The 25,141-nt window shown below is 33.5% G+C and overlaps 1 protein-coding gene across 3 annotated transcripts in view; it reads right to left on the bottom strand.

The window, feature by feature from the left end:
• Nucleotides 1-25,141, bottom strand: part of Vha100-1 (V-type ATPase subunit a family protein Vha100-1) — an 89,186-nt gene that overhangs the window by 30,121 nt on the left and 33,924 nt on the right. Inside the window, exon 5 of one of the 3 annotated variants that reach the window (XM_067262895.1) lies at nucleotides 13,824-13,912. The exons of 1 other annotated variant lie outside the window; for it this stretch is intronic. In XM_067262895.1, coding sequence (XP_067118996.1) covers nucleotides 13,824-13,912 — 89 coding nt within the window. Of the gene's footprint in view, nucleotides 1-13,823; nucleotides 13,973-25,141 lie in introns of all 3 variants that reach the window. One more of the 3 variants, XM_067262896.1, reaches the window with a different exon arrangement.

The raw sequence follows: 25,141 nt of genomic DNA, 5'->3' as shown, positions 1-25,141 counted from the left end.
TTCTGAGTAAAAAATAATTTATATTTAAAATGATAAACATAATTTGACTTGGCAATGTTTTCTCTTGTTTATATACAAGAGTATTACTTTCCAACATTAAATTTTTGCTAATGAAAATGAAATTAAAGATATTGTTATTACAATTTTGGCTTATTTGGTTCATTCTTTAAAGTGTATAATGTAGAAATTTGTTTTATATTGACATTCATATAAAATTTAATATATTATTTAATAACTTTTGAGTTAGAAGGTAATAGTAAAATAAATCTTTATTTAACATTTTCTAAATAATAACTGGATAAAGAAAACGAATTTCAGCATTCTAATGAATAATCTGGCCATTACAATCCATCAAATCTATACCATATAAGAAAGCATATCTTTCATTTGTATGAGTTGACTGCCAAGGACAAAATTTTTATCACATGACTTTATTAATATTATTTGATAAATAAAACAGAAATGAAGTATTTAATAATAATTGTTTATGTAAACTCAAAAAATTAAATAAAAAATAATTTTAATGCCTTTACTTTAAGCTTAGTTCATATGGAAAGATAATTATTAGTGAAAAGAGGAAATAGAAACAAATATTGTATTGACTGTAATATCCTTTCTGGCAAAATATTAGCAAGGTTGAAGTTTTAAATGCAAAAACGTGTACGTCGGACTTTCGGCACCGCTTTCCTGTAAGCCTAGAAGTTGGACAATGGCATTTGGAATGTCGAACATGATTCCGCTGACTTTCCAAACACAAGCAAGAAACGAGAAAATTCACATCCAGGCGTTAAGTATTAACAAATATCGCTATAATCACTTTATCGTTTATTCTACCATCAGCTTTACCTGGGAAAAAAAAAATGAAGGGGCTATTGCGTTTTTAGATCTAAACATCTCCAAATCCCAGGGAACTTTATCGTACTCCGTGTTCCATAAATTCAACTGCTTACCACCTTTAATCCCTGCTACAGCATTCCAGCCGCAGCATTATGTTAATGCAGCTATCGCCCCATTAATTATAAGGGCTTTTTTGTTATCTTCCAGTCAAACAGCTGTCAACATTGAACTTAATGCCATTCGCTCAGCAGTAAACGCGGCGGGGTACACTAATGCCAAGTACAGGTACCTCCTAAACAAGGTCAAAAGATCGCTCTTTCCTCCCACGGCCTTACATGTTCAAAACGAATGCACGGTAGTCCTTCCCGCATTACCGTACTGTGGCCGAGTCACCATACGTATTTGCCGTGTTTTTAGGCAACATGTGCTCTTTCTTCCAGTCTCCCCACGGCCAAATCTTAGGAGACTACTGTGCAACGACAGGGATGCTACCTCTGTATTAGAGAGGTCTGGAGTTTACTCCATCCCATTGGAAAATACTGCTTCCGGTATTCGCACCCACTACGTTGGCGCAACAACCAGAATGTTGGCCTGTCGTATTTCCGAACACCAACTTTCCATCAGGGCAGGCAAACCAGACATTGAACTAGCAAGAATGGTGTTACAGCACCCATACACCCCGCTATGGGACCAGGTGATGATGCTCAGGCATTGTAATAACAGGAGCGTCGTGTTTATTTGGGAGGCCTTCCTTACCGCTGCACTAAATCTGTGCAACACGCCCACGCTTGATTTGCCTGTTATGTGGGTTAACTTATATAACAGATTAAAACAACACCTCTAGCTCCACATTTCAGTAATTTATAGCGCATGCACTACGTCACCACGTGCGCACATTTAAATTTCTTCTCGCTCTGTTCCATCGGTGAGTGTGTTCCAAAGTTCTAAAGCGGTTTTTGCATTTCAAAAATTTTTTGATTCGAAAGAGGATTTTATCCATTTTTATCCACCTGAGGAAGACGAAAATAGGTTCGTCGAAAGCGCTAGTGATTATAGCAATATTTGTTAACACTTAACGCCTGGATGTGAATTTTCTCGTTTCTTGCTTATTTTTTTTTTTTTTTTTTTTTTTTTTTTTTTTTTAAGGAAAATCATCATTTCCCCTTACGGGGATCAGAATACCCCTCTGTTCCGCATTAGCACTGCAGAGGGCTTCCCGTCCTTTATTAGCATTAATCTTTATGCCATACAACAAATAAAACAAGTAAACAAAACAAAGGTATATACAATGTCTACATTGGTGCGTTTCCAGTTGAACAAACACCGAGAGGTGGCCTCACACCACCAGAGCCACATGGGAGGCCTATCCCAGTGACTTAGGTCCGTTTAAAAATGGCGTTAATAAGCCTTGAGAATTCCGGGTAAGTAGATTTAGTCCGAGTAACGTTGTAGAGGTCAAAGGTATGACTTGGCTTTTCATGATAAAAGACACATTCCAGCTCCTGCCGCAGAGCGGCGAATTTGTGGCAATTAAAGATAAGGTGTAGAACGGTTTGCTGATCTTCCCCGCAATCGCACTCGTCAGTAGGGCTCCTATTAATCCTATGAAGGTAGGAGTTACAGAAAGCGTGCCCAGAGAGCACTTGAGTAAGGGTGAAGCCTGTGGGCATCCACCATAGGTCTTCCAGCCTTTCCTTGATGTTCGGCAGGATGTTATGAGTATGCCTGCCTTTGGTGGACTCTGTCCACCTAAGCTGCCACCTATTCCTCATTCCCTCTGCTATTTGCCTTTTTATATAAGTGGCTGGTAACACTGTGTAGTCTGTGTTATTCTTGTTAATTGCTGCCTTAGCAAGCTCATCCGCCCTTTCGTTGCCTATCAGGCCAACGTGGGCTCTGACCCACCTGAATTTGATGGTTCCACGTCCTCCACAGCTTTTAATAATATTCTTGATTTCCATCGCAAGATGGTTGCTGTCTTTAAATTGCTTTAATGCATCTATAGCACTCCTGCTATCTGAACACATGGTTACATCCTCGTCACTCATCTTATCGCTATAATACTTGACTGCCATTTTAAGAGCCAACAGCTCGGCCTGAAATACACTGCATCTTCCGTCAAGCTTATATTGTCGGTTGGTCAGTTCTTTCCCATGTTTGAACACCACGAAGGCTGCCCCGACTCCTTCATCCGTCTTGGATCCATCTGTATACACTTCTATATTCTCGTGTCCGTTCTCTGTTGATTCCATTATAGTTATCCGATCTGGTGGGCTGGGAAGGTCGGTGAGAGCCGGCCTGAAACCATAGGTGCCGGCATCAAACCTGAGATCCCCAACACTGATGGCATCCCCTTTCCTGACCCGATAGCGTTGGGCCTTTTCATGTAGCACAAGGTCAATTGGTAAGATTCCACATATCACCAGGAGAGCCTCTGTAGAGACAGTCCGGAAGGCTTTGGCCATACGTAAAGCAGCATGCCTCTGGGCGGCCAATAAGGTCCGTTTGTTCCTTACCTTGTCTGCTGCTATATGCCATGCATTCGCAGCGTAAGTGATCTTGGGAATAAAGACAGCATTGTAAAGTTCTTTGATGGCTGCTGAGTCTAACCCCCAGTCAGCTTTGGCCACCCTGGCAAGGTGATTGAAGAGTAAGTCGCTTCTGGTCTTGACCATAGTGATGTGATCTGCCCAATTCAGGTTCTTGTCCAGAACCACCCCTAAGTATTTCATGGATTGAACTATTTTGATCGAGTCGTTATTCATTTTTATAGTCGGGACTCTCTTATAAAGGTCCGTTTCTCCCGGCCTATGAAACACTATGCCTTGCGTCTTCTTTGAGTTGAATTCAAGCTTGTAATTATGCCCGACTTCCGTAACTTTTTCAAGCAGGGTTGTTCCAACTATCTCTATCTCCCTTCTGGAATTGGCACCAAATAGAAGCACCGTATCGTCAGCATAGGCGTATTCTGTCACTCCTTTGTCAACCCTCAAGAACCCGTCATACAAGACGTTCCAGAAGAAGGGGCCTGAGTTCGACCCCTGTGGGCATCCTCTATTGACCTTCCGAGTAATCTGGACATTGCCGTGTGTGTAACTGACGTTCCGGTTATTGAAGTAATTCCTCACAAGATTGTAGAGGTTTTTCGGACAGCGCCATTGCCTTAGATGCAAGAAGATCTGCGCCCACCAGGCGTGGTCAAACGCCCCTCTAATGTCCAAGCTTAGGAGGCAACAATACTTGTATGCTTTGATAGTGTCTTTGACATCGGTAACGACTGAACAGATGACATCTTCAGTAGATTTGCCCGGTAGGAATCCGTATTGTTTCGGGCTAAACGCCTTTTCATGCAGGACTTGGTAAGTTAGCCTTTGGACGATAAGGTAGTCCAAAACCTTTCCCATCACGGGAAGGAGGCTGATTGGCCTGTAACTGCCCGCCTCGTCTCTCGCCTTTCCTTCTCCTTTAGGTATTATAGTCAGTTTTCCCTGTTTCCAGCGTTCTGGAAAAACGCCATGTTCAAGACATGCGTTGTAAAGCGTGACCAAGGTGTCTGGTATCATCGTCCAAATCTTCTGAACAATCTCACTAGTCAGGTTATCCACGCCAGGGGCCTTGCCCCTCTTTAAGTGACGCACTCCATCTTCCACTTCTGCAAAGGAGAACGGAGGCCCATCCTCTGCCTGATAACTCTCTTCGATGGTTTCCCTGACCTTCCTATGCTCTGGACGGTCAGAGTCAGGGTCATCGACCGGAAAAAACCGGTCCATGAGGGCATTGATAGTGCTCTCAGTATCCATCGTAAACTCGCCGTTGGCATTGAGGCTCCGAAGAATGTTTGTTGTTTTAAGCTTTCCTGTGCAACTTTTATATAAATAACTCCATGGCCTGTTGGAACTAGAAGTACAAAAGTCCTTCCAGGAGGCAAGCTTTGTGCTCAAGATAGCCGCCTTATATTTCTTCTCGTGTTCTCGATAAAGAGTATATTTCCTTTGCCGTTCATTCTGGTCCCTTGCCCTTTGATAACGCCGCCTGAGGCAATTGTTCTCAGACCTTAAAGCCGAAAGCTCAGGGGTCCACCAGGGGACGGCCCTGTCCCGTTTTTTCTTCCTTGGAATTGTCTCACAACAAATATCCTCGAGGACATTAATAAAAGTACTGATTTTATATTCTGCAACTGTACTGTCCTGAATCTCATCCAGCCTAAGGGCCTCAACCGTTTCCCTAAGCTTTGATTCAAGGGTGGCCCAGTCGGCCCTTTTAACATCGTATTTCAGGACACCTTCTTCAGTCTCTCCCGTAATTCCGATCTTGTAAAAGATATAAGAATGATCACTAAGACTAGCGTGTGCCGACACTCTCCAGTCCGTAACATGCCCAAGCGACCTGCCGTTACAGCAAGTGATATCCACCCAGCTTTGCCCTATGGCGGCATCAAACGTGGGGAGGGAACTGGGGTCATTAATAACGTACAGCCCTTTGGCGCTGACAAACTGTAAGAATTCGTCGGCCCGGTCATCGTTATCGGGGTCGCCCCACAGTTGGGAGTGGGCGTTAATGTCCCCACCTATTATGATCTTCTCTCCTCGAAACTGCCCAACGATATTGTCCAATGGGGCAAGAATCTCCTCAAGATCTACGGTTATTTGGCAGTAGATGCTGACCAGAACATACTGGTTGGAACCAGTGCCTATAGTGGCGCAGGCCACCCTACGAGTGCTAAGGTTCCCGTGATAGAAAACTGGGATCCTGGCGTTCCTAACCACTATGGCGGCTAGTGGAGAGGGCTCGTGCAAAAGCACGTATTGCTTCCGAACACAACCTATTGAACCCCTAATACAGTAGGGTTCCTGAATAATAGCAACATCCACTCGCTCCATCGTTTTACATAAAGCTGCCATGGCTCCTTTAGACTTTTGTAGATTAACTTGTAAAACAGTCATTTCATTTTCTTGATTAATGACGGGACTATTGTCCATAATCGATCTTTGTCATTATCATTTTTCTGATTCTCATTATTGATGGGCAGCTCTTGTCGCATGAATTATGGTTATAGTTACTTCCCTTTTCTTTCTTGCAGTTAACACACTCCTTAATGGTCTTTTTGTTTGGACACTCACGATATGTATGGTCTTGGCCGCACTGACTACATACCCGTTTTCCTTCCGGGCAATCCTTGGCGAAATGCCCGAGACGACAACATTTAAAACATTGTATTACAGACACGAAGTCGTCGACTCCACATCTGATCCACTGTATGTTCACTTTCTTGAATTTTTTAAGAATATTCCTGTAAACTGGGGTAACTTCTAGTACCCAGTTTGTTCTGGGCTTGTCTCTCCCTCCCAGAGGGAACTTTGCTATGACTTCTGCTTTATATTTCTTGACATCGTTATGAACTGCGGCTATTCCTTCATTTTGGTGGTAAATGCTTTCTATTACTTCTTCCTTGGTGTAATCCTTGGGGACGCCATATATTATCACCCGTGGCTTCCTCTTGGTGGGCTCTGATGTTTTAAGCCCAACCCCTTCTATTTCCTTCCTTAGTTTGACTTTCTCCTCTGCGCTACCCACTTCAATAGCCACTCCGCCTTTCTTCAACTTTCTCACGGCCTGAATACCTACCCCAAGACTTTTGGGGTCAATCTTCTTCTTCAGCTTCTTCTTCGTCTCTTCGGGGTCATCCCCCTCTGCTTCTGGTTCCACGAAAATGACTTCTTTAGTAGACACCGCTTTCTTACTCGTCACAACTTGTGAATAGAGCGGTCTGGTTGGCTGCATAATGCTTTCTATTTTATCGTTAAGTTCTTTAATCTGGACTTGCAGATCTTCTCTCTCTCCCTTCCGAAATAAATCTATGATATCTCCTACCACACCCATTATATAGTCGTAATGTTCTCTCGTTCCCATGCAAGATCGCCCATTTTTAGTCAGGTACTTTCCTAACTCCCGCTGGAGTCTTTCAGCGGCTGCAAACCTGTTCCCATCAAGACCCAACTCCAACTCCCCTTCCTCCTTGCCAGCAGAGGAACTTTCCTCACTACAACTGTCTTCAGGGTTTGGCCTATTAGCCATAAAAGAGCCTTAAAAAGGCAAAAGAGATGCCTGCTTTTAGCTTCACTCTAACGAGCTACTGACAGGACGCACCTCGAGAAGGTAGCAGACTTTCCCAAAAGTCAGTCCGTGTGAACTACAGGTAAGCAAAAAGGCACGCAAACAAACGCTCCAAAAAAAAAAAATCGCAAAATCACCTACGACACGTAAATGACTTCAAAAAGCTTGGGATCGCGTCCCCGTTTCTTGCTTATGAAAGAGATCGGCGTGCAGTCCACCATCGTATCGATTTACTTTCCAAACACCATTGTCAAACTTCTAGGCTCACAGGAAAGTGGCGCCGAACGTCCGACGTACACGTTTTCGCATTGAAAACTTTGGCCTCAACCTCGCTATTGTTCTGCAAATTCCAATCATATTCTAAGAGATTGAACTTTTCAGCTGGCAAAATATTCACCACTAATCAGAACAACAATTTCTAGATATAAAATTAATAGATTTAAACATGATAGCTACAAAGAATATACTTTATAATTATATTCTAACAATTATAATTAATTTTTAAATTTTCTTTTCAATATAAACAATGACAAATGACATGTTTGTATTTCTGAATATGTTGTACTTTTGACATATTCGTTAGCTATTATGGTTGTACTCTGAAGATTATCATTCAGAATGATCAAAAACATTATCAATAAAAACCTTTTTGCCGGAATTATAAGGTGTTTAAGTTATTATTTCTTTTCAATAAATAAATGGACAAAAGCAAGCATAAAAAAAAAAAATCAGTTTCTGTTATCAGTTGCTATCTTGTTTTAATGATGTTTATTATAGTTATTATATAACTCATTTTATGTTTTTGTTTTGTGAAATGGCATTGACAGTAAAATTTTCTATGCAAAATAAACTGTTTTTCATATTCTGCTTTCATTTTCACTAGTGAATGCATATCTGAACTAAGTTTATTCACTGCAGATAACTCTACAGTGAATAATAGATGAGCAATCAACTCTTATAATTCATGTCATAGGACATTCTCCACATTAAAATTATTTTCTAATGTTATTTAATTTTTTCTGAATTTATTTTAACATTTATTATATTATTATATATTTATTATTATTTAATAAATAAAACAAATAACACAATAAATAATTTTTTCTAATACTCTTTTCTAATATTTTAATATTCGTTTAATATTTCACAAGTTCTAATCAGCAATCCATATTGCCTGCTCTCAGTTTCAAAACGTTTCATAATATATTCACATTCTGATTCACTGGATGCTATAATAAGTGTATCATCGGCGTATCTCAGGTTGTTAACTTTACAGCCCTCGATAGAAATGCCTGCATCCTAATTATCTAATACCCTTCCCGTGATTATTTCAGAATAAGCATTAAAGAGTAAAGGGGAAAGAATACATCCTTGTCTTACACCAGCTTCAGATGTAAATGTATTAGACATAGTTTTGTTAACTCTTACTCTTGCAGTTATTCTCATATAAATTTCTGATCATCGAAATAAGATGGGACAGAACTCCCACGTTCTGAAGAGCAAGCCACAATTTGTGCCATTATACACAATCAAAAACTTTGGTATAGTCAACGAAACAAAGGTAAGCTTTGACATTAAATTCATAGGCTTTTTCAATGATTTGTTGAAAGTTCAAGATTTGTTCACAAGTTCCTTTACCGGGATAAACCCCGACTGTTCTTCAGCTATTTCAGGTAATAGGAAGGGTTTCAAATGGTTATTAATTATTTGGAGCATTACTTTACTGGTTTGGTTAATTAGGCTAATAGTTCTGTAGTTACTACAGTGTGTTGGTACACCTTTTTTTTATAAATTGGAATAAATATTGATTTACACCATTCCTCTGGCCATCTTTCAGTTTTCCAAATCATTTTAATCAACAGATCAGGCAGGCAATAGCAACCACCTGATTATTTTCCCATGAGAATATTATGATGAGGATGAGCAATGATGGTATCGATGATATGCATGGCGATCTGATCAGCAGCCGGCGCCACACTGATCCCAGGTCATTTGGTGTGAAATGGGCTACCGGGTGTGAAGATGTAGGCAACCAGACACCACAAACAAAATATGCATCTGGAAGAAATTTAAAATTACATTTAAGGAGAAATTTATCCTTAGATACTTGGAATGTAAGAGGACTGTGTACTGTATGTCTTCCAAATTTTGAGACCATTTTTCGGCACTTGAAGATGCCAAACACAAAAATATAACCACATTTTCATTTTTCTCAAAAAAAAAAAAAAAATTTACACTCAATACTCTTGAAACATCATTTATTTCATATATGATTTAAAAGGTTTCCATTGTCAGAGAAGTATTTAAAAGACAACTTTGATTTTAGTGTATTTTAGTGATCAACTAATTCTCATCCCCATGTCATTTGATATTGCATTTGTTCCAAATTCAAAAATGTTCAAATTTATATATTATCATTACCACATTATTCTAAACTGTTAAATGTGAAATTTTAAACTGAGAATACTCAGTTTATCTGCACAGTCTAGCTGCTGGAACCAATACAGAAGGTGTCTGTAAGTATGAAAATCATCAGGTTTTGACCAAAAACATTTCTTTTAATTAATAAAAAGTTGACTTCCTGAAATTAGCAGTGATTTCTTCATTTATTACAAAGATTTATACAAATGTTACTTTAAAATGTAATTTGAAAGAGTTAAAGACAATAGTGAAATATATTTTCATGTAACATTTTCTGAACAGTAACTGGACGAATGAGACAGAATTTCAGTATCCTATTAGATGGTCTGACCATTGTAATTCATCAGGTCTTTTATCATATAAAGAAGTTTATTTTTCAATAAACAAAGTAGAGTTCTCCACAAAAAATAGAAACTAAGCAAACCTATGTCATTGTATATTATCAACATACAAATTATTTTCTATTTTTCATTTTTTCTGAGTTTATTTTTGAATTCATTATTATTATTTTTCTACTCAATTGATATTTTTGATACTGGTGCTTATTGATTTGCCAATATAATTGCCAGATTTCTACAAGTGGATTAAAAGGCATTTAAAAATGATCAATGCTACCACTTTCCAACTTCCAATTCAAACGAATAAAATTAAATAAATTTTTAGTTAATAACTACATATTCCATTTTTTCATATGGTCTGGACTAGTGGTTTGGATATCTGGCTTTCACCCAAAAGGCCCAGGTTCAATTCCCAGCATGGGAACATTCTAGTCACCTAAATGGCCCAAAACAGTTAAGGCATCATCCTACTGCTCTTAGGGAAACTCAGAACTGAATCTAAGTTGTCAAAAACCCAGAACTTTTCAGGAGTGGTCTGTTCTAAAGGCATGTATGTTGGGCCTCTTGTCACCGGGTTGCCTATACTGAACTCAGTCAAACTCAAGATGAACTTGAAAAAGTTCTCTTTATTGCCCATATTATAAAAAGAATATAAAAATCAATGTTTATATTTTTCAGATTTTGATTTTTAAATTGTAGCTTTCACATCAACTACAATATATAATATGTAATAAATATTCAATGGCAAATCACAGCTTACGTTGGGGAAGAATATGGATTGAAAAGAATCAACATATGGCTGTGGAGAAATTTACCTTTAGCATTATACAACATAGGCATTGAAAAATGAAAATAAAGGAAAAATTGAGTCCTTTCCCATTTCAATAAAGGACAAGGATAGATCGGAAACTATTTGCCAGACTGGGTCAAGGTATAATTGTAGAAATAGTTATTACTGTATTTATTTGCTGTCCATGAATGTTTAAGAATTTCCTAAATATTTGATATGTTTGGTATGGCAGTGCTTTATGTTATATGATTCTAAAGCTTCTATGTAGGGTATATGATATGAAGTCTGTGCAACAAAAGAACTACAGAACAGTATTTATATTATCCATTCTATAAAGATACTTCATTTCTTAAGCAAATTCTGAATATTTACTAATTTTTTGATTCCTTTTGATGCATAACAATTATCAACTAGGAATTATACTTGTTAACCAAACTTACCCAGCTATCATTATACCCAGCTATAACCCACAACAATTGAAATGGCTAGAAGCCATAGAGATATTTAAGGCTGGATTACGTAACACCTGCATTAATCATAAGGACGAAATGATCCTATCGAGCGCATGGCAGAATGTCTTAGAAAACAGCGTTTAAAGGAGAGGAGCATCGAGCATGCGCAGTACAGATTATCCAGCTGCCGCACGTGATAATATTCCGGAAAGAAATTTAAATTGAATATTTTCGAATGTTAACGGCCTATTCGACGAAGCCTGAAGAAGAGCCCAGGAGGGGCTATGAAAACGTTTGCTAATAGAACGAAGCGATTCTAAAAATAGAACCACACCGGGTAAAAAAGGTTAGAAGGGTTTCTTTTATTATTACAAGTTCCGGTGAATAGAGAGATTATATACAAACTGAGATTCCAAAGCCATTATATGGACATCACTATTAAGGTTGAAAGAGATAGTTTTCTGAATACAAAGGTGGCAGTCTATCAGCTATTCTACTGTTAATATAACAAAAATGAAATATCTATTTAAATACAAAGTTTCAACCATGAGAAGCCTCATACATAAAGCCATCATATATTCTTCTCACCCAGAGTATCTGAAGAAAGAGTTGGATTTACTCAGAATACGGAAGTCAAGTTATGGATTTTGTAGATAAGCTGTTTTGAAATGTGCATGATAAAGTTAAGAAATGCATAAAAAGAAAAAACTAAATAAGGGAGTGTGTTAAAAAGTTAAGATACATAAAAGCACTTGGTCTGCTAGCTACTAAACTTGTGGCTCTGCATTTTAGGGGAAGTGAAGCAAGAGTCCCAAAAGTTAACTCATTAAACTCAGGAATGAACCATCTGATACAAATTGTAAAAGCAGAGTATATAAAATCATGATTTATTATGAAAATGACCAAAGATGTGTATTATATAGAAAGCATACATAAACGTTTAAAGGCAAGATAGCTCAAATAGTGTGGGCCAAGTTAAAGTTTATAGTTGCTGATATAAAAAATAACCTACCTATATAAATAGTAGAATTGTCTATTGCCACAAATACTAATTGATTGTTAATAAAAGGAAGGAACAGGTAAAATTGCTAAATCTAAGCCTCAAAAATGAACAAATAAAGCAAATTGTTATATTTAATTAGCCCTAAACACTTCTTACATGTGATCATAACACCCTAGAAACAGTAAAGCTTGGAATCACCATTGACAGTCTGTGATGAGCAACCTAGCCAAAATTTAGAAAACCATCAATATTCCAAAATAGCTGAAAATAAAACTCTATAAAACTGTAAGTCTCTCAACAGTGGCTTATCCTTTGGAAACACGGTTATTAAAATTTATAAGAGAAAATGAAAAAACTTAAAGCATTTGAAGAATGTGCTGTACTGTACCCATCAACACCTCCCAAGACAGACTTTGTACATTTAGATGAGATACAAAGACCAACAGGTTGCCTAAGAATAGCTGAATTAAAAGCATTAAGAAATATTCCCAAATGAAATCATAAAGGAATAACAATAACCAATAACCTTGCAAAAGAAAAATCAAAAAAACCTGAAAGCTAGAAAAGATTTATCAATAGGAGGACTCAACCAATCACCAATGGATAAGGAAAGAAAGATCATTACAGATATGAGATACATTTGTTAAAGGCAATTTGTTATATCTGAGTTATGTTTTCAGATTAAATAAAAGTAAACAGTTAATTTTAATAATGATAACAATCATTTTTTCCTATTATATTTTCCTCATTATTCTATTACACATCTATTTTGTTGTATTTTAGATTGTATCAAATTATTTAAAATACAGTAGACTCTCCCATATCCAAACTAACGTGGATGAGGGTGATCCAGATATTATAAAAATCCAGATAAGAAAATGTTATAATTTTTAAACAGGCAAATATTTATCGTGACATTATTACAATGTGGGATGCAATTTTTAATCCCATTTTTAATTTATTTAATTTAAAATATATGCTCTCCACCTCAAATTAGTGGCTTGCCCCTGTACATCATACTTTTCCTTTAACAACAGAGTCGTGCTGGTCATCTATCTGACACCTTTCAAGAGAAAATGTTTATAGATATAGATAAAAACTTAACATAACCTCATATATAGTTAATCAGGGCCTCCTGTCCCAAGCTTTTCATGTCTTGTTTCAATTTTCATCTGTCTAATTCTGTTCTCAAGATTAAGGAAGGACAGACAGCAAACAGATGACAGTAGAAATTCATAGGACTACAACTTTTTCAAATTACAGCCCAATAAGACTAGCATATATGCCTACTGTATAAGAAATGTTTATTTTGACTTTGATGCTTATTTTTGACAATTATTAATTCAGAAAGGTTTGTGTTAAAGTTGTTTGTTTTGTTCTTTTCAACTTGCTGATAAGCTGCTAAATTACACAAATGCCTCATCATTAGCACATCAGCAGTGGTTGATGTATTGCGTTATTCTACAAATTTCAAGACAACCTTAATAAAAAAAAACGTAAAAATATACACACTGCAGTATAGAAAGGTAAGATTCAGAGTTGCATACAATATTTTCAAACATTTTTGGTTGTGTTTGATCGGTCTGGATAAGCTAGAGTCCTGATATGGGAGAGTCTACTGTATCTTGGTATAATATCAAGTGGAAATAATAATATATATATATATTTATGAAATACAAATTTCAGTATTTAATGAGTTTCATTGTAATAACTGTTCAAAATACTCAATAAATAATTTTCAAATATTATACTATATACTACATAAAATAAACATATAATAATGTATATAAAACAAAATTTTAAAAAGTTAAAGAGAAAAATTTTAAATAAGTTTATATATTAAAATTATAAATTATCTTATCACATACCCCAATTGTGCAGGAGCACCTGTCACTTCATGAGTCACCAAGGATTTATCCATGGAATCAGTCTGACCCTGAACCATGCTGTGACCCTGCTGCAGGTGACAAACATAATGAAGTGACATCACTTAAATACACAATACATTGTGGCAGCACTGCATAATAATTAATAAACTTCTGAATTTAAAATAATTATAATTTAAGAATCTATTAGATATAAAGCTTCAGTAACCTAATTCTATATAACAATGTATTTTCTGAGAAATATTTTCAATCTTTATTAAAGCTTTATAATAAAGAAATCACTCTTCCAAAATTTAATTATGAATTTCAAATGATAAAGAACTGAAATACAAAACTGAAAATCATAAATTTTTTACTAGATTGACTAGATTTTAATATATGTAAAAAAAGAATACAAAGATACAAAACATTTTTCACTTTACTTACTTCTACCATTCATCTACTTAATATTAATATTAACATTTAATTATAAATTATTGTTATAAAAAACAAAATATTAAATTATAATTTTAAATTATGTCCATTCATGCACTCTATTTCGTAGTGTGTATCTTAATAATAATTATATTAATCTAAAGATAAAAATTAAGAGAAAATGTTTATTTTGTATTAAATTTTGAAAATACCATTTTTACCTATTTGTTAAATCTATTTCATTTAAAGTAAATTTTGGAACAGTAACCTACATAAGATTTTACTGCATAAATTTAATTATGATGTAAAGCTCCAATATTATAATATAAAAAATAACTGCCAAAATAGTAACTAAGTGATTCGCAACCTTTTTGAATAGCAAGAACTTGAAGTTTCAATAAAGATGATCCAGTAAAAGACTAAAAATGTTTTTCACAAAATACATTATTACTTGAAACAAACAGATTTTTAATATTAATAAAGATATATTATCATCAAATCTTTAAAAAAGTACTTCATAAATACAAATGATTATGATTAAAATAACTCTATTCATAACTGTCTGCAACAACTGAAAATCAAAACATCATGTAAGACACATTTTCCAAAATATTTTTTACTATGAAATTTCTGTATCATTTTTGAAACTCAAAGGCCAAGTATAGCATTGTCAATAGCATAAAAAATACTTCCAACACAAATCAAGTAAGTGTATAATTATATTCTACAACCTTTGATTATGGGTTAACCCAATAAAAATATAATCCTAAGAAACCAAAATACCAAAATCTTTTGAGTCCCAATGAGCAAGTCAGTAGATAGTTTTTAGTTGATCTTTTAATTGAAAGTCATAACGTCAGATCAATGGTATTATCTGATATGTTACAAGCTTTTCTTCCTATCCACAGGCATCTTTTCTTTAGCAACCAATTAGTTTGAATTAAATTTTTTATGCACATTCTGGGTGACTAATCTTGAGTTATGTAAGCAGCAACATAAATAAGTTGCGAGTGTCATATGTTAACTCTTTCAGTGAATGGCCTCATTGAGCAAGTTATGTGATAGTCTCAACATATTTGTGTTACTACTCACATAACTCAAGATTAGGCACCGTGAAAGGTGCACTTTCTAGATTTATTAAAATTAATCAAATCATTAAAATCAAATTAGAACTATGGTTTACACAAGATGCAATCAAACCTTGATATAGCACCATCCTTGTACAACACCAATCAATGCTCGTGAATGGATCTTCCTCTTAACTGTTAAAGAGTAATATCATTTTTCTGCCTCTGAAATCAAATGTAGGATTTTGCATTTCAAAGGTCTTTGAGACTTTCAAACATTTTCTCATAGACTCATTATTTTAAAGAATTTTTATTGTTTAAGATGGCACTAAGTTTTTCAGCTTAGTGCCATCTTATGTGTGCATCAACTATACACGGACCAAAAGAATTTAAGGCTACTTGCTGTGCAAGTCGACAATGGTCTTTCATACATTAATTTTCTAACTGAACATGTTTACAAAAATAAAAATGTTCCTTAACTTTGATTTTACTAATATGTAGTTACAAAAATATAGTAGAAAATTATTTAATATTTTTGTCATATTTAAACATTAAGTTAATGGGATGCAATTCCATTGATTATTCTACGTTTGTATGAAATTTAACAAATTAAGCTCTAGTTAGAATTGCTGAGATAGTAGCCGAGGTTTAATATAAGCTGCCAAATTTGAAATAACTGAAATAAAAGGAAAAATAAATAATATAACTAACTAAATATAACTATAAATCATAAATTCTCTTTTGCACTGTCACAATGAAACTTATGTTTTGAAAACATTTAATATCAAATTAATTCTTCTTTGGTTAATTACTTATATATTGATTAAAAATCATGTGTGCAAATCCACTATAGATAGGGATTTACACGAGATGAGATTTTGTATAATTAAATTTTAAAAATTGTACTAATATCAAGGTAAGATTTCAGATGTAAATGACACTGTTGGGACCTTAATAGAGCTGTAACCACGCCCACAGGAGCAAAGAAGTCAAAGGAACCATACCTCTAAATGCAACCCTTAACCAAGATGTAGCCCCCCCATAATCAGTGTACTTCTGAGCACAATCAGGGCTGTGCACTCTACTAAGCCTAATGTATGTTTAATAGACAGCCCAGCACAACGGTCAAATATTCTAACAATATTTATCAGTAATGGATAAAGAAAAATCCGATAAGTGACCTTCACAAGTTATTCACCTCCACGTCTGGAACCCCAATGGCAGCAGTTCTGGTCATCATCTTGCTTGCAAATGTCATATTTGCAAACATAAATAATAAATGCATTTACTTTAACTGACTGAAAATAGCTTATTCTCCACACTCTATGTCAGTTAAGGCAAGCAATAGCAAGCCTTAACTGATGTTACGCATGTAAATCATGTGCTTCAGTGCTCACACCTTGGTGTCCAATGAGGTACTGAGTGTGGGCAATAGCGAGCAGTAACCCTCCTAAAACTATATAACCATAAGTACTCCACAAACAGTCATATGGACTACACAAAGCTGTCATAATAGCTTTGAGTAGCCCATAGCCAAAGACATGAGCTAAATAGTTAAACATGGTAGTCTTACTGGTGCATGGAGTGTGCAGGACAACTCTCGATTGCACTATGGAAGTAGGCTGATTTCAAGGGTCTATATCTTATGAAGGGTTGCATTTAGAGGTATGGTTCCTTTGACTTTTTGCTCCTATGAATGTGAATACAGCTATGTAAAAGTCCCAACAATGTCATTCACATCAAATATCAATTTTATTGTTGTAATTACTAAATTGAGATTTGTGGTGACATTTGAATTTTATACTAATTATTGTTGTAGTAGTATAATTTTGTTTTGTAATCATAGTCCAGTACTGGCCTTTATATACTTTGATCATTTTTTTTATCGTCTTTGCGAATTTGGTGCAAGGCTTGTTTCTTTGACATCCAGATCTTAGCATCATCTTCAAATATATCATTAAAGTGTTTTTTGTTACATTTGAACATCTTTAAAATAGTCACATACAGGAATCCAATCTCAAGATTACAACAGGAATTATTAAATAAACAAAATAAGATTTTCCTAAATTAACCATTCATTTTGTTTTTTAATTAATGCAAAAATTAAATTATTAAGTAGTCTTATGTTATTTCTAGAGGTTAGAGATGTTTTAGATGTGTTCCCTATGTAACTATTTCAAAAATATTGAAAAAATGTATATAAAATCAAAGAACACATTTAATTATGATGCTTAAAAGCTTTAAAAACAACACTTTTCTACAATTAATTGAATAAGTTAATAATAGCCTTAAATAATAATAATAATAAATTTTAGTTTTTGATGTTTTTGTAACTTAAGGAGTTGAGAATGTCAGTTTTCATTCAATTTAATAATTGAACTGTTTTGTGTGTTCATGAACATTTAAACATAGAATAATTCAATTTGGTGTTAGTTTTTAAATATTCATTTGGAAATAATTGTTGAAAGTAAAAGGGTATCAGTTAATAGCTTTTTTCATTAAGAAAAAGAACAGAAACTTGTTTAAAAAAAAAAATAACATACATTTTGCAAGTATTTTCAGCATTAAAATCACCACCTGCAGGTGTTTATAATAATAATTTCTGAAATGATAGAAATTCTTCTATGAGAACTTAGAGCAAAGTCTTTGTGGCATCGATGGCGGCATTCGACAGTTAAAGAAGTTCAAACGATAGAACAGTTTTTTTTGTTGTACGTTCCTGAGGAGGGCCTCTAAAAGAAGCCGAAAACGTTCAAACATTAAATTTTATTGTTCATTTCTGCTGGAATTAGCATTTAGGTGTGGATTTTGTTAGTATAGTTCCAGTTTATATGTGCTAATTGTTTTGCTGACTTTGTGGCATCATTAGCTCTCAAACATCCATTATTGTAACTATAATATGTGAATGATATATACTTCTTGCAGTAAATAGTACAAATTAAGAGCTTTCACACTTTTTAATTTCTTAAATTCTATTTATTATTTTTTATTAAGTTCACTTTTTAAGAAGAGGTAAATAATAGTTTAATTTTTAGCATATAAATGTTATGATATCTTTTGAATGTTAATGTTACCTGCCAAAACCTAAGTTTAATAAAGAACCCATAATCGTTCTTCACTGTTCTATTCAACCTGTCTTCTATAAAACTGCAGCTACAATGAAACATGATTAACTTGAACTGAGATAACTTGAAGCCATTTTCTTTCCCCGATCATCTAGCATAGGGATTTACATGTTAAATGAATTCAAGCTAACCACTTTAATTTAACTTTTTAACTCAAATGGACTTTTGATATAGTATTTTCATAAACTCTCTGGAATTTAAATTGAAATGAAATAATTAATATTCATCTATCAAATAAACTAACCAGAAACATTTTATAAAGTGCAGGAACCACATATGACTATATAAACATTATGTCATGTAGCAACGGGTTGTAGGTGGTGGCTTTCAGACGGCATGTGTGACCTACATGCTTTAACTCCCATTCAAAGCTGCTTTTTTTCAAACTTTTGATGAATTTCTCTGACTATCAGGCATAATAAGTATATAATTTTTTTAAAAAATGCTTTAGTCCAGTTCTATGTAAAAATTTTAACCTTTCTGGCAAAATTTTAAAAATATAACAATCGAATGGTATGTTTGTGATAAAAAAAAAATTACTAAACACTTAGGAGTGAACAGATCAACCATTCAGTTAAGTATTTCTCAGTAACTTATTTAACTATTAAGTTGTGTTTGAATTTCTGGACAACACTGAAAGTCTACATTGACAATAATTCTATGTAATAAGACCAATAGAAATATTGTATGGATAGTTTATTATAGATCATCAATAAACCAATATACAAAATCTTGATTTTAGCCAAACCTCCATAATTTGAAACTTTTTAACTTGAAGTCTGAATTTTTTTCTCCCGACTGATTCGAATTAACAAGGTTCCACTGTCTATCTGCCACATCAGGAAGAGCATACTGTATCTCTTTCCTTCCACTTGAGGTGATAAAATGCACCTTAGCTCAAATCTTTATCAGCCACTTTAAATACAGATTGTTCAAGAAAATTAAATTTATTAGATAAAGATAACTATATTCACTTTTTACTGTTCCCAAAATAGGGTGCTAAGCCAAAGCTACATTGTTTACCAAGTCATCTATCCTCTACTTAAGTGTTTCTTAAAATTGATAAAATTATTCCAAAGAGTAGGTTATATCTCATTTGTTCCCAACCCAATTCAAGAAGGCTTATATCTAACAATAGGGACAACTTTTCAGTAATGAAAAAAGTCTGTCATGTACTTTACTGTACTGTACAAAATCCCCTTATGTGATTACTCTTCCAACATTACCTCTTTGTACTCAGAAACAACATCCAAATGTTATCTATCCATATTTCCAAACATACAAGCAATCTAATACATGCAAGGCAGAATCCCAAATTAAGTAGAAGTGTGTAAGAACTTAGTTCCAATTTGACCAATATACAATTATTGTTAACTTACTCAAATTTGATACTTTTCTTCATTAGAAAAACAATATGCATACTAATTAACAAATGTAACCAGTTAACCTTAATCCTTCTGAAACATTGGACCTCCCTTTTTAGTAGATTGCCAGATGTTCTTCATTTCAAAGATAAACCTTTATTGTAGTCAAACTGTCCTTTGTTTTTTATTGAAATAAGAAAGCACTCAATTTGTCCTTTTTCATTTTTCAATGCCTGTGTTTCGTAATGGCAGTGATGGATTTTCACACAGGACTGTGTTTATCCTTACATATCAAACCATATCCTTGCTTATAGAAAGCTATAGTTTACCATTAAATATTTTAAATACTAAATTAAACTGCAATTTGCAAACATTTATAATCAATAAAAGTTATAATTTTTAGATTTTGATTTCTATAATTCATTCATAGAAAATTATAGAAATGGAATGTTTAGTAATTAACTAAAAAAATCATTCAATTTTGCTCTTCTCAAGGTGAAGTGGAGTGAAAGTTGAAGAGTGGTAGTATTAATCAATTTTGTGTCATTTAATCCAGTCATAGAAATCTGGCAATCCTACATATTGGATTCTTAGATAAATTTAGACAGAGCTGAAAGATTTGTCATTTTAATTATAATTAAGTAATACTTTATTTTGTAATACATTATTTGTAATACAATACATATGCATTACATTCTACTCACTGTATTAATATTATATATTTTCTTATGTAATTGATACAGAATTAAAAAAAAATGAATTTCTACTATGAATTTAAAATAAATTTACATTTCTGTTCTATTGTAAACACCTGAAGATAACTGTAATTACTTTTGATAACATTACAAAGAATATATGATCTGTTTTTACAAGTTTGAGTATTTATATCAAAAGAAAATTTTAAAACACAAACATCTGCTAACTCAATTGTTAAATTCTGAAGAAATTGAAAGTGAAATACTATGGAGAGCTAAACTAGTTCCTTCCAACTTTATGAAAAAGAAATATAATAAGAGTAAACGATTCAATTTTCAATAGATGTCATTTAGCAGTTTGAGAAATAGTTTTCTTTACTTGTATGAGCCACAGGCCCGCCGTAAGCGGGTGTGCAAGGCATGCACCACACGCGAATGGCATGTCCAGGGGGCAGCAAATTGGTATTGCTGGCAAGCTCAGCGTAAGTAGTCATAGTTAAACAGGGGCAGCATAATCGGTATTGCAAACAGGCGCTCAAACAGCTAACGGCGCTGCTGATGAGCCATAAATAAAAAAATTCAGCAAAGAGTTTCTTAACTTTTCCAGTAATATTTGGTGGCACCATCTGTTACAATATTTTATTAAAAGGAACTTTTTATATTTTTAATTATTATAAAATGGCAAAAAAACTTAATTTTGAAGGTAGGGATGATTTTATAAAAAAACTGTAAATGCTAACAAGCAATTATTTATTGTGACATCATCACAATGTTGGGGTACAATTTTTAATCATTCTTAATTTATTCAATGTAAAATATATGTTCTCCATCTCAAATTAGTAGTGTCTTGCCCCTATACATCATGCTTTTCCTGTTAGTAATAGAGTCATGCTGGTCATCTATGTAACTCCATTCAGGAGAAAATTTTTGAATTGAATTCATGTGACTTACATTTTAGAACAGAAGTTCATATATAGCTAATCAGAGTCTCCTGCCCCTAATCTTTCCATATATGATCTTGACTTTCATCTATCTAACTTCATTGCCTCTTCTCTAAATATTACTTTTCTCTTCATTTCACACCCAGGCAATACCTCTGAGTAGTCCCAGGTCTTCATCCTCTATGTGCTAGAAGTATAGAAGTATCTAACTTCATTCTTGAGATTAAGGATGGATAGACAGATGGATGAAAATGGTTATTTACAGGTTTAAAATTTTTTCAGCCCAATAACAAGTAAAATCATCATTAAGTCAGACCCTACTTGAGATATAACATAACCCCCTTTATCTCCCTCCCTTGACCTGTAACCACCAAAATTTAATAGAATCAATCTCTTAATATATAAAACTCCCTGCAAAATTTCAGAAAATTTTGACAAAAAGCAGTGTGTGTGATCTTGTTCACTCTCTTTGATGCTTAAGAGGGTGAACAAGAGAGTGATCAAGATCCTGAATCCAAAATTGTAAAAATCTTCAGTCATTTCTTGACCAATTGGTATACTTCCCTGTTATGTATAACAGCCAGGAAAGTAAGAAATGCTATATATTATTATTTTTGGGAAATTATAATGATATTTCTCATAAAAGAGATGGTTCAAATATCCAACTAAGTAAGAATATAATTCATTGTATTATTTGAAAAGAAAATTTTATTGCAAGACATTGCCCAAAAAATGTTATGAAGAAGGTTTCAATTTTGTGTCATTACTAATCCCAGTATGTGTCTTTTATTATACAATAATGTCAATGAATCTTCTTAAAACCTTATAACTGGCAAGGGTATGCTCAACCCTTGTAAGCAAACATTTTCGGATCCCTCTCTGGGTCCATCTTCAAGCTATGTTCTTTTCATCGAATAGTTATAACGAAGACCATCTACGTTTCGGATGAAAATTTGAATTATCGAATTCCAAATCTAACATGAACCGCATGCCAACCAAATTTTTGAATTTGGTTGGCATGCGGATTCGATCACTTTGCTATGGGCAAAGTGATCAGTGGAGTTGGTTTGGAGCTCTGTGAGCTACGAAGCACATGCAAAAAATTGGTATTTAAAAGTTGCATTGGCCATCTACGTAACAAGCGATCGTTACGCACTCGTTTTAAAAATTTTTTGAATTTGGTTGGCACGCGGTTCATGTTAGATTCGGAATTCGATAATTCAAATTTTCATCCGAAATGCAGATGGTCTTTGTTATAACCGTTCGATAAAAAAAACATATACAATAATGTTTTGAACCTTCATAAAGAGGAGGAGAGGCAGACTGAGATTCAACAGACAACAGTTATGAACAGAATAAATTAAAACTAACACCATACACAGTCTTCCAGCAAATAATATGTATTGGAATTTATTTATTGGAATGTACATTCCAGCTTTTGGAAACTTGTACGTTATGAACAGAATGGTAACTGTTGTACAAATAAATTCTACAGCTTTTCTATGAGATTTCCTAAGCCATTGTAAACAATAATCTTATAGAAAAACCAAGCGTGAATTGTAGTAATAATCAAGCAATGTGGTCATATTAATTATCAGACTAGAATTCAGCTAATTAACTATATAGATATTGCTTAATTTGGACAATCTTATAGGTAAATAGTTAGTCTAACTATATCTTTAAAAGTTTGTTCAAATTATGTAAAAGAAAAGGCGATTATGCTTTAACTAAATTAAATTTTAAAAAATCCAATTAATTTTAGTTTTAAATTTGGTTTGATTTAATATAAACTAAAATGTCATTTATACGACATTTAGTTTATTGAATTGACTGATATATTTCAGATGAAGAGTTAATAAATTTCCATAATAAATGAAGTATTTTATTATTTTAAATTAATATTGCGAATATTATATATCAATAATAAAAATTATATGGTGTGTGACAAACATATTCTTCTGCCTATCATTTTGGGCATGCATGCCATCTCTGATCTAAAATAACTTACATTCTATAATCTCAGATAAAGTTTAATATTTCAATTAATTATATATCAATAATAGAATCAGGTGATCAATATTCATTAAATACATAAACAGACAAAAAAAAAACAGTTTTGTAATTTGTTTTTAGTCAATATTCACTGTAATTTTTGCTATAAAAGACATCGAAAGAAAAATTTGAGTTTTTTCTTTTAGATGTCAATATAGACAACTTTGAATTAGAATGTTTTAATTACAAGTAGTCTTTATATACAATAATATTATGCATAAATTATTTTCAAATGAACAAGTTTTATGTCTTAAAACTAAATCCATACAGTTAGGTATACTGAATACTTAGCTTGGATGTCACGCCAACAGTTGTATTAACACAATGAAAAACTTCAGATAAGGAGGCGTTAAATGAAATTAAAAGAAATATTTTATTTCTGCAAGCGCTTTCGACGTAATTTACGCACATCGTCCTCAGGCAGTTCCAAAACTGCTAATGTTGTTAAGGTTTTTAAAATTTTAAATATTTTGTTCGAATTCTCTCTGTTATTCTAAGTGCCTGAGAACGACGTGCATAAATTATGTCGAAAACGCTTGCAGAAATAAAATATTTCTTTTAATTTCGTTTAACGCCTCCTTATCTGAAGTTTTTAATTGTGCTAAATCCATACAATCATTATATTAAGAGATCTAAACAATCAATTTGCTAACAGCTAAAGGAAAAACTAAAATATTTTTATTTGATAGTTACATAAACATTATAATTGTTTTGGAGATCTGCTGACGATCTAAACAATATTCTTTTTAATTTGTAACATTTTGGAAAGTTCACAATAAATTGGTTTATTGTGAACTTTCCAAAATTCCTTATGTTTTAATCTGTATGTTACTTAGTATGATTACAATTCTTTAAATTCAAATTTACTATTCTTTTTATATAATTTTGATCATAAAACAAAGTTTTTTAATGACTGATTCAAGATAGTAATATTAGATCAACTGCAGATACAGTTGACACTGAGATTAATGCTGATGTTAAATTATTCAGATAAGACTTAATTCAAACATCAATTCTTCTGCAAACACTAAACTTCACTTATAATACACGATTATAACTTTTATTTCCTAAATACATAAATTTGTAATAAAATTATTAGTGTAACTTGAAGATAATAGATAAGAATAATACCAATTTACTTAAATAATAATAATTTCAAAAACTCAATCAAAAAATTATCGTCCATCTATAATATTCAGTTGTTTCAAAACACTTTGAGTTTTGAAATATTTGAATTTATTCCTGCTCTAATCTAATGTTAAATGAATAAATTCATCATCATTATAAAATGTTACAAAAAAGTTATATACACATACATATATTCATACATAATTTGTAGATTACTTCTATTAGTTACCAGATACAATGTTACAATTAGGCAACAAGATACTTTTTGAGTCCATAAAAATTCTTTGTTACATGAAATGGCTCAAAATGTATCTATTATAAATGTATAACATTTCCCCCGCAAGGGAGATTTTGAAAAATCCTTCTTAGTGTACATTCTCTTGACGTACCCTATTAAAACGCAAAAAACTGCATGTAAAATAGTATAATAGAAGCCATGTTCTTCACGGTAAGCCTTAATCCCGTCTCTCTCCCTCGCAGGGAGAATCTCGTCATCTATATTATATAAAAACAC

Source organism: Centruroides vittatus, unplaced genomic scaffold, assembly GCF_030686945.1.
Source record: "Centruroides vittatus isolate TY-2023 unplaced genomic scaffold, ASM3068694v2 contig_1634, whole genome shotgun sequence".
Lineage (NCBI taxonomy): Eukaryota > Metazoa > Arthropoda > Arachnida > Scorpiones > Buthidae > Centruroides > Centruroides vittatus.
This window is presented reverse-complemented; position numbering and strand designations above follow the sequence as displayed.